Here is an 11258-nt window from a genome sequence, read left to right as displayed (position 1 = left end):
GGCAACTTTCAAAGATCTATGTACATAGACCCCAAGATCCCTCTGTTCCTCCATCTGACTAAGAACCCTACCATTAACCCTGTATTCCGCATTCTTATTTGTTCTTCCAAAATGGACAACCTCACACTTGGCAGGGTTGAACTCCATCTGCCATTCCTCAGCCCAGCTCTGCATCATATCTAAGTCCCTTTGCAGCCGACAACAGCCCTCCTTACTGTCCACAACTCCACCAATCTTCGTATCATCTGTAAATTTACTGACCCACCCTTCGACTCCCTCATCCAAGTCATTAATAAAAATTACAAACAGCAGAGGACCCAGAACTGATCCCTGCGGAACTCCACTTGTAACTGGGCTCCAGGCTGAATATTTACCATCTACCACCACTCTCTGACTTCGACCGGTTAGCCAGTTTTCTATCCAATTGGCCAAATTTTCCTCTATCCCATGCCTCCTGACTTTCCGCATAAGCCTACCATGGGGAACCTTATCAAATGCCTTACTAAAATCCATGTACTCTACCCTCATCCACATGCTTGGTCACCTCCTCAAAGAATTCAATAAGATTTGTAAGGCAAGACCTACCCTTCACAAATTCATGCTGGCTGTCCCTAATCAAGCAGTGTCTTTCCAGATACTCATAAATCCTATCACTCAGTACCCTTTCCATTACTTTGCCTACCACAGAAGTAAGACTAACTGGCCTGTAATTCCCAGGGTTATCCCTATTCCCTTTTTTGAACAGGGGCACAACATTCGCTACTCTCCAGTACCCTGGTACCACCCCCGTTGACAGTGAAGACGAAAAGATCATTGCCAACGGTACTGCAATTTCCTCTCTTGCTTCCCACATAATCCTAGGATAGATCCCGACAGGCCCGGGGGACTTGTCTATCCTCAAGTTGTTCAAAATGTCCAACACATCTTCCTTCCTAACAAGTATCTCTTCTAGCTTACCAGTCCGTTTCACACTCTCCTCTTCAACAATACGGTCCCTCTCGTTCGTAAATACTGAAGAAAAGTACTCATTCAAGACCTCTCCTATCTCTTCTGACCCAATATACAATCTCCCACTACTGTCCTTGATTGGACCTACCCTCGTTCTCGTCATTCTCATGTTTCTCACATACGCATAAAATGCCTTGGGGTTATCCTTGATCCTATCCGCCAAGGATTTTTCATGCCCTCTCTTAGCTCTCCTAATCCCTTTCTTCAGGTCCCTTCTGGCTGTCCTGTATCCCTCCACTGCTCTGTCTGAACCCTGTTTCCTCAACCTTATGTAAGCCTCCTTCTTCCTCTTTACTAGACATTCAACCTCCCTCGTCAACCAAGGCTCCCTCCACGACCATTTCTTTCCTGCCTGATAGGTACATACATATCGAGGACACATCGTATCTGCTCCTTGAAAAAGTTCCACATTTCCACCACATCCTTCTCTGACAGCCTATGCTCCCAACTTATGCTCCTCAAATCCTGTCTTACAGCATCGTAATTTCCCTTCCCCCAATTGTAAAATCTACCCTGCTGTGCGCACCTATTTCTCTCCATAACCAAGGTGAAAGTCACAGAATTGTGGTCACCATCACCAAAATGTTCACCCACTAACAAGCCCATCACTTGTCCCGGTTCATTACCGAGTACCAAATCCAATACGGCCTCCCCTCTGGTTGGACAATCTACATACTGAGTTAGAAAAGCTTCCTGGACACACGTTACATAAGATTTTATTTTTCTAGGGAATGTTCAATCGGGGTTTTCCTACAATTATATTTCTATCAAACACAAATAATTTGCTAAATTTTGCTTTGCATTACTTTATTTAATTAGTTATATGATGAAGAGCTTTTGCTTGAAACATCGACTATCCTGCTCCTCAGATGCTGCCTGACCAGCTGTGCTTTTCCAGCGGCACACTTTTTGACTTTGAATTTAATACATCCTATAAATCTGGATTTACTAAACTGCAAGGAATCTGGCAGGATTAATTTTACTGTAGCTTTGCATTGTCCCCTATGAGAACCGAGTAATTTAGCTGACATCAAGTGCATTTAAATAGTGTTGGCAGACTGCGGGAGTATTGTCACTCTTGGCTGAGTGAAGGGAAAGAAAGGGTCAAAGCAGTTGCAGATTATTGTGGCTAGCATACCTTGGAGTCAACCTAACAACATACATACACCATGACTTATTCAATCAAAAGCACAGATAGAGTGGTGCTGGAAACGCATAGCAGGTCAGGGAGCATCCGAGGAGCAGGAAAATTGACATTTCTAGCCAAAGCCCTTCATTCAGGCTTCATCAAAGTCCTGATGAAGGGCTTTGGCTCAATACATTGATTTTCCTGCTTCTCAGATGCTGCCTGACTTGCTTTTCCAGCACTACTCTAATCTTGACTCTAATCTCCAGCATCTGCAGTACCCACTTTCGCCTCAATCAAAAGCACACTGATTGCAAGGCAACACAGCCCCAAGTGCTCAAGCCACTCTTCCCCTGCCTTATAAAGACTATTCCAACATGTGCTGAAAAATGTGTTGCTGGAAAAGCACAACAGGTCAGGCAGCATCCAAGAAGCAGGAGAATAGACGTTTCAGGCATCAGCCCTTCTTCAGGAATGAAGAACATGTGGTATATGAAAGAGTGGTCCGACGTAACCTGAAGGAGCAGTGCACCAAAAGCTTGTGATTTCAAATAAATCTATTGGATTATAGCCTGGTGTTATGTGACTTCTGACCTTGTCCACTCCAGTCCACCACCGGCACCTCCACACTCTGGAGAGGGTTCACAGGAATTACAAATAGGGTAGTACGCCTTGCATCCACCTCCAACAGCTGCAACATTTGTACTGCCAATGTTGGAAAAAGATTTTGGCGCCAGGGCCGGTCCAATATGTGATGAAAGATAGTTCCAACTTTGATGCTGTAACAAATTGATCTACAGTTGCAAAACTTCATGACATTTATAATTGCATCTCATGTTAGCTATTCCTGCAGCCATTCTTTCGACATACTCTGCAAATCTTACACTTCTTTGATTCCTTCAAGGTTTTCTCAAACGAAGAGAGGCAAGTTTACACCACCGACTGATCTGCACACTTCATTGCAGACTGTGTCAAATCCATCATTTATCCGAAACACCAGCATAAATAATAGCATTAGAGGAAGCATAAGACATGAGTATAAGAAATAAACATAGAAAATGCTGGAATAATTCAGCACCTGAAGAGAGAGAAGCATACTTTATTTTTCGAGTCTGGTATGACTCTTCTTCAGATCTTTTGAGTTTCTCCAGCATGTTCTGTGTTTGCTTCAGATTTCCAGAATCCACAGTATTGTGCTTTATATGGGTATAGTCACAGAATTGTTACGGTGCCTGCAATGGCTCTATTTTGTAGTGCCAATCTCCCGCTTTTCCCTTTATCCCTGTACACCATTTCCAACGAAATAATCATCCAATGCCCACTTGAGGAGGGTGAGTAGCCTTTTGGACTCAATAGCAAGTTCATTAACTGTAGGGCTTGAATTCTCCCATGTCTTTGCTCCTGCCCCCACACACCAAGCCTTGTTATCACATAGTCTGCTATTAAAAACCCAATGTTAGCCATTAAAGTCCCCATTAATAGCTATTCACCCTCCTAGTCAGATTGTTATCTTCTCTCTCTTTAGACTCTATTCCCCCTCCCCCAACTATTGTTTACTCCTTAACCCCTCTCTACGTTCTGACTATAAACACATATTTTCCTTGCTACCATCAGTTCTGAGGAAGGGTCACTGGGCCCAAAACTTTAACTCTGATTTCTCTCCACAGTTGCTGCCGGACCTGCTGAGTTTTCAAGCAACTTATGTTTTCGAACCTATTAGCAATGTTGTTTCCCTGTCCAACTGCCATATTCTTCCAGAAGTCATACCCTTATATTACAATATATTACTGTGATCACCAAAATGGAGCATGTAGAGGCAGGGAATTTTTGTTTGTTTTAATCTAAGTGAGTGGAAACTTGCAAATATAATGATCAATTGTGAATGTACAGTCACTAAATCTTCACAATTCTTAAACAATTCAAGTATCACAAACATGAAAGTGTTAGGGTGTACCAAGCTAACAACTCTATCTGGAGAACTAACACTTATAGAATGGCATGCTTTCCTGTTCCTGCCTGCTATGATTACCTACATGTTTACTGGCTAAACTGTCTACCCTTGCGGAATACATTTGCCATTAAAAGTTCTGATGCTTTCCAGTTGGAAATGTAAGAAAAGGCTAAGTCAGTCACCTCCTTCGTGGGACCAGACATTACCAGGCCAACAGGAAAGATCACATCTCTTTGGATATTGGATTTGATATCTTTCCTGATTAAGGGCTTATGCCCGAAACGTCGAATTTCCTGTTCCTTGGATGCTGCCTGACCTACTGCGCTTTTCCAGCGACACATTTTCAGCTATGATATCTTAGCCCAAGTACTGTTACCAGTCTGATAAGTAATGCTGATGGTCCGCATTTGCACACAACTACAGCAGTGAGACCGGTTTTAAAATTAAAACAAACATGAGGCACCGACAATAAAACATAAACAAAGACTCAGAAGGCTGGCTCTCCAATCGGATAGAGTCATAATGAAGTTTCTATTGCAACATGTTCCGGGTTCAGAGCGAACCCGGAAGCGATGACGTCACAAACGATCACGCGGACACACACGCCAAGTCGCGCATGAGCGGTCCTAGAACACGTGATTCGCCAACACGGCGCAGTCCATCTCACGAAAGGGGAGAAACAACTGTCGGCTCTAAGTAATTTACCTCAAACTCCCGAAACATGAGTCCGTGCTTTCCAACAGAATAATGCTGGAAATTATAAATAATAAAATATTTGGTATTGTTAAAAAAAAGATGTCAAGAGCCAACACTACCATTCCTCTCTTTCTCTGCCCGTTCCCTCGCAGGCGTCAAAGTGAGCGGAACCAGGTTGGCGCATGCGCGGCGTGGACGGCGCAGGAGAGTCAACCGAAGCACGTTCCGCCGCCACTTTTGAAAAAGCCGCTCGATTGTGGGCGCCATGATGCCGGGTTCCAATCGAATTCAAAGACTAACGGCCCCGGGCTCGTGAATGGGGCTCTGCCCGTTGGCGGAGAAAAACAATTGAACAGGACAGGACCGCGACGAGACGGCACAAGGAGCCGTGCATCGCGGTCGCAACACGATGTGCTCGACCGTCGGGCTGCCGCCGGCGGGCGCCTGCCTGGCTTTCCGGGTGACCCGGGTGGACACCCCCCGGCCCGGCTCGGTGCTGGTCAAGCTGTGGGGCCGCTTCCAGCAGCGGGAGAGGCAACCCGAGTACCAGCGGCTGCACAGCGACATACAGAGCTGGGCCAAGGCGGCCCGGCTGGGCGTCGGCAGCGGGCGGGGCGCCCAGCCGGCCCCCCCGTTGGAGACCAACGAGCGGTGCCTGGTGGACACGGGCGGCGAGTGGCACCGGGCCCGCGTGCTGAGCCGCGTGGGCGACGATTACACCGTCTTCACCCTGGACGAGGGCCGGGCGCTGCCGGTGCGGGCCCGAAGCCTGGACCGAGGTAAGAAGGAGTTCTTCCAGCTGCCGCCCGAGGTGGTCTGCTGCATCCTGGCCAACCTGGTGCCGGCGGCCGGGGCCGGAGACGGCGGCAACGGCAGCAGCCGCCACCACCTCGCCGCCGCTTCCTCCTCGTCCTCCGCCGCCGAGGACGACCAAGAGGAGCCGGAGGAAGCGGAACAGCCGAGGATACCGGAGGGCGGCAGCGAGGGGGGCGGGGGCGGCGGCGGCGCGACCACCTGGTCGCCGGGCGCGCTCTCCTTCTTCCGGGCCCTGCAAGGCCGCACCCTGGAGGCGCAGGTGGAGGCCGTGCTGCCCAACCGCCTGGTGCTGATCGAGGTGGCGCGGGTGTCGAGGCAGCTGTGCGAGCTGGGCCTGGCCCGGCCCATCGACCCGGCCGCCTTCCGGCTGATGGTGGAGATGTCCACCTCGCGGCCTTGCGGAGCGGGCGGGGCCGCCGCCACCGCGACGCCGCCGCCGCCGCTGTCCTTCAGGAAAGAGCGCGTCCCGGTACCGCCCGGAGGCGGCGCCGGTCCCACCAGCGAAGCGCCCTCCGCCTCGGGCCCGGCGGGTCACCTGCCCGGCGAGGCGGGCTACAGCCTCAACTACTTCTACCCGCTGCTGCAGGTGGACGAGACGGTGACGGTGCGGGTGACCCACGTGCGCTACCCGGACCGCTTCTTCTGCCAGCTGCGCTGCCACTGCCCGGAGCTCGAGCGGCTGCACGACAGCATGCACCGTTACTATGACAACAGTCGCGCGGCGCCAGCGGCCGGCCCGGTTCCAGGGGCAGCTCCGGACGCCCCGCGCCGCCTCGGCTCGCCCTGCGCCGCCAAGAGCGCCGACGGCCGCTGGTACCGCGCGCTCGTGCAGCAGACGCTGGCCGACGGCGTGCTCGAGGTCTTCTACGTCGACTACGGCGACCGCGAGGTGGTGCCGGCCCGCGCCGTCCGCAAGCTCAGCCCCGGCTACTTCAAAATGCCGGTGGTCACCTACCCGTTCGCGCTGCGCGACGCCTCCGACTACGGCCGTGGCTGGTCGCCGCGCCACATCGAGCTGCTCAAGTCGCTGATCCTGCGCCGGGTGCTGCAGGCAAAGGTGGAGTACTACAGCTCGGTGGAGAACGTCTACTTCGTCACCCTGCGCCAGGAGGATGGCTCCTCCGTCAACGCGGCTTTCAACGCCCAGGCCGAGAGCCTGCTGACCGGCTACTGCGAACAGGTCCGGGCCTGGCCCGACGCTCAGAAGCCCAGCGAGCTCCAGTGCGGCGGCGACTATCTCATAGGGGACCGGAGGACCGAGGGAATCTCCTCCAAGACCAAGGATCGCGTCCCTCTGCTGAAGAACGCCAATCTCAAGATCAACGCGTTTTATGATGTTCTAGTCGAATTTGTGAAAGATCCTTCAGAGTTTTGGATACGAACCATGGAAACGGCCAGCGAATTTGAAAAGCTCATGAACAGCATTGCCAAGAAATATGCAAACGTGGGTCGAAATGAAGGATTAGTGAAAAAACCCGAACCTGGTTTGTTATGTTGCGCTAAGTTCAAGGCTGACAACTTATTTTATAGAGCTGTTATTACTGAGATTCTTGATGGCCACTTCAGGGTATTCTTCATTGATTATGGGAATATGGAAGTCGTTGGCTGGCATGATGTTAAGGTCTTGCTTCCAGAGTATAGAAAATTACCTGCCTTGGCAGTGAAGTGCTGCCTTGCTGATCTCACACCAAAAGATGGGAGCTGGAGTAGAGAAGCTATTGCCTATTTTGAAAAGGCAGTGTTTGAAAAGCATCTGGTGGTTCACGTTTTAGAGAAGGAAATGGACAAGTACTTGATTGAACTTCTCGATGTAGAAGATGAGGGAGAACCCAGTGTGAATAAATTAATCTTGCTGGCTGGTTATGCTGATCGCAAAGAACTTAAAATTTCAAATTTCAATTCAAAGAACTTGGATTTGTTGGGCCATTTGTATGTTTCTCATTCATCTGAAGAAATTGTGCATACACATGGCAGAAATAACAAAGAGAAATTGGAACAAAGACCAATGACTCCTGAAAAAATTAGACCATTTACAGAGTATTGTGGAGCGTTGACAGCAGCCTTAAGTGATTCTGTAACCACATTATTTTCCAGTCAAAGTGAATTTGATGGTGGCACAGCAACCCACCTGGAATCTGCAATTATGGAGTCTCCCTATAAACAAGAATATCTTAAAGTGGGAAGCACTGTGGATGTACAAGTATCTTACATTGATGAACCTGGTGACTTTTGGTGTCAAATGACTAAAAATACACATGAGTTGAAAATACTAATGAGTAAAATACAGGAATATTATAATACACATGAAGATAGTTTTCAGCCTGGTCAATCTGCTTGTATTGTACGGTACTCTGAAGATGGAAAGTGGTACAGAGCACTAATCCTTGGGAAAGTGACTGCGATAGAAGTGGATGTACTGTATATTGATTTTGGAAATAGAGAGAGAGTACCCATAAGTGAATTGCGTCTAATAAAACCAGAATTCCTCCTTTTCAGAGGTCAGGCATTTAGGTGCAGTCTTTATAACATCATTCAGCCCATGGGTCCTGATCCGTTCATGTGGAATGAAGATTCAATTGCTGCATTTCAAGAATTTATTGATAATGCCTTAAGCTTGTACATGGAGCTCAAATGCACAGTATATGCATTGACTGTTGTAGAAGGCAAAGGGCTGTGCAATGTTGTAGATTTGAATACCCCTTTTCAGAGTGCTTGTCAGTTACTTATTGAGCGAGGCTTAGCCAAGTTTGTAGGATCACCTAGTATTCTTGCCCCATCAGTAAGCCTTTATACCTATTACTATTCAACTCATGACGTGAAAATTGGTAGTGAAGAAGAAATGTATGTGAGCCATGTTGCAAGCCCAACAAAATTCTACTGTTTACTTGGTAGAAACCTTGGCATACTAGATAAACTTGCTGATAAGGTTAATAAACTGTCTTCTAAGATGCAGGGGTATACTTTTACGCAGGGGATTGATCCTATCTGTCTTGCAAAATATACTGATAATCGGTGGTATCGTGCTTTGGCATGGCCTATGCAAGATAGAATTCGGGTCTCTTTTGTAGACTATGGCAATAAATTAGATATTGATAAAGATGATTTGCTTCCAATACCCAACAGTGCCAAAGATGTTAAATTTTTACCTATGCAAGCAATTAAATGTGGTTTGTCTGATATACCAGTGGACCTATCACTTGACATTATTATCTGGTTTAAAAAGGCTGTAATGGATAAGCCTTTAAAAGCTGTAGTTGTAGCAAAAGAAACTGATGGAAAACTGATTGTTGAATTATATGATGGAAACATACAAATTAATGCGAAGATTAAAGAACAGTTATGCCTGCAGAATATCAGTGAAATCAAAATAAATGGAAATACTGGTAGGCAAAAAAACAAAAATGAAAAGTCTTGCACCCCATACTTGAAGAGTGACCATGACCAATCCCCTCTTAAAAGACGTGCACTTGAGGACCAAGGTGATAATAGAGATACCGAGAAGGTGACTATCACTTGCAAGCAGGACAGGTGGAAAAACAGAACAGAAGTTATTACACAGACTGAGGAGACTGGGATAAAGAAAGGTGTTCACAACAAAATGTATACCAAGAATACAAAAGAATATTTGGATGTAAAATCTGCTATGGAAATTATCGATCACAAATTAGATAGCATTTTGGTTGAAAACTCCATCAAAAAGAGCTCTGACTTAGATATAACTTGGCCTAAGTTGACAGACCTCCCACTGATGACATTAAGTAGTGGATTTAAAAGTGAGGTATCTGTCTCGCATGTTATCAGCCCATCACACTTCTTTGTTCAGCTTCTCCAAAATGAAGATAAAGTAACTGCAATGGAAGAAAAGTTGAATGCAAGCAATATGAATGACAGCAAAGTGGGAAGCTTTCAGATTGGTAATGTAGTATGTGCAGAATTTCCTGAAGATGGATCTCAATACAGAGCTGTTGTAACTCAAGTTCATGGTGATACTGTTTCTGTTGAGTATATAGATTATGGTAATACTGCAACGGTGGATGCATCAAAAGTTTTTCCTCTTCCTAAAGACTGCTTGGAAGTCTACCGGCTTAGTGTACCATGCTTTCTTTCAGGATTTCAGGATTCGAGTTTAAAAGAAAATAAAGAGGAAGCTGTCTCTGAATTCATAAAAAGAACAAATAAAACTGGAATAATGTGTGAATTTATACAACCGTGTGGGCAACTGTGGGAGGTTAATCTTCATGATGACCAGGGATCAGTAGTTGATTTGTTGAATAACTTTGCATTTAGAAATGGTACACAGTATTCTGATCCCACTGAATGCCCCATAAGTGATGTAAGATCTGCTTCAAAGCTTCTTGCACATGTCTCTGCAGTAAACTCTCCTCAGCAGTTTTGGTGTCAGTTTAAAACAACAAGTGATGGCATATTTACTGAAGCTATTGAGAAAATGAAAGATAACTGCCATAATTTAATATCCAAGGATGATTCCGCTCCTAAGGCTGGTGTTCTGTGTATGGTGAAAAGTAAAACGAGTAATAACTGGGCTACTTGTGAAATTGTGCAAGTTTGTAATAGAGGTGTTGAAGTACTCTTTCTGAAAGAAGGCATAAGGGAAGAAGTAAACAATGAAGACACAAAGGAAGTAACTCCTGCATTTACATTAACTTATGAATGTAAGTTGCATGGCTTGTTTTCGGTTGATGGAAATAGCTGGTCTAAAGAAGCCACTGAATTCTTTAAAGCTTTGGTTTTGCACAAAACTGTGACTGTTAAGGTGATTAGTACTTCTGAAGATAATGTATTGGATGTGACATTGTACGATCACTTGGATACAATTGTGAGCAGCACACTGATATCCTCAGGATTGGGTGTTGAAAAGCCAAATGTGTGTGTATCTGACAGAACCAGTTATGGACGATACATCAAGAAACTTCCTTTAGTGGGTCAGACCATTGAAGGATATATAACTGCCGCAGAAAGTCCTAGTTATTTCTGGTGTCAGTATTCGTCCCCTGAAGTTCAAATGTTATCTAGAAAAATGCAAGAAGTTGGAGTACTTGGTGTTACTAATAGGGAATTACTCTCTGACCTTTCAGTTGACGACAGCTGTTTTTGTAAATATTGTGAAGATGGGCAGTGGTACAGAGCTGAAGTAAAAAAAGTAAATGGAAACATAATATCTCTACAATATGTTGATTATGGGAATGAAGATGATGTTGGAATAGAACAAATGAAAAGAATGCCCAAAGAGTTACTAAAGATTCCCACGCAGTCTTTTCCATGTTGCCTTTCAGGATATGATTTATCTAAAGGTTCTTGGAAAGACGGTGCTGTAGATGCTCTCCTTCGTCTTTCAGATCAGTTGTTAAAAATTACTGTGGTAGCAAATGAATGTAAAGACACCAGTTTACCATCTTTGTTATTTGTCCAAATTCAGTATGTTGGTGGTGTAATCAATGATATAGTAAGACCCTTGTGGAATCCACATGTTGAAAAATATGGCAAAAACTGCCAGGTATATGATAAAGATTCATTATGTACTGGTCAGTTAACTCCTCTGCTGTCTAGCCCTGGTGGTTTGAATCGAGAAGATAAACTTATGCAGGCTATAACTTCAAATGGAGGATGTTCTGAAGTACCAAATTCAGGAAACTTTGGGAA

The 11258-nt window shown here is 45.9% G+C and overlaps 1 protein-coding gene across 1 annotated transcript; it reads left to right on the top strand.

Annotated features, from left to right (window-relative positions):
- The first annotated feature begins 5190 nt into the window (after positions 1 to 5190).
- Positions 5191 to 11192, top strand: LOC132836024 (tudor domain-containing protein 6-like). The gene is made up of 3 exons (XM_060855226.1): positions 5191 to 5630; positions 5784 to 11061; positions 11166 to 11192. Exons 1-3 carry the CDS (start codon positions 5191 to 5193, stop codon positions 11190 to 11192), a joined length of 5745 nt encoding a protein of 1914 aa, XP_060711209.1.
- Positions 11193 to 11258: the final 66 nt, after the last annotated feature.

This window comes from Hemiscyllium ocellatum, chromosome 3 (assembly GCF_020745735.1).
Source record: "Hemiscyllium ocellatum isolate sHemOce1 chromosome 3, sHemOce1.pat.X.cur, whole genome shotgun sequence".
Taxonomy (NCBI): Eukaryota; Metazoa; Chordata; class Chondrichthyes; order Orectolobiformes; family Hemiscylliidae; genus Hemiscyllium; species Hemiscyllium ocellatum.
The sequence above is the reverse complement of the archived record's forward strand: the minus strand, read 5'-3'. Positions and strand labels throughout refer to the sequence as shown.

Excerpts from the sequence above, each read along its gene's own strand:
- LOC132836024 (XM_060855226.1), top strand. The coding sequence starts at position 5,191 with ATGTGCTCGACCGTCGGGCTGCCGCCGGCGGGCGCCTGCCTGGCTTTC. Across the intron at positions 5,631-5,783 it reads GCCAACCTGGTGCCGGCGGC|CGGCGCGACCACCTGGTCGC; the intron begins CGGGGCCGGAGA and ends CGGGGGCGGCGG. Across the intron at positions 11,062-11,165 it reads GTGGTGTAATCAATGATATA|CCCTGGTGGTTTGAATCGAG; the intron begins GTAAGACCCTTG and ends TCTGCTGTCTAG.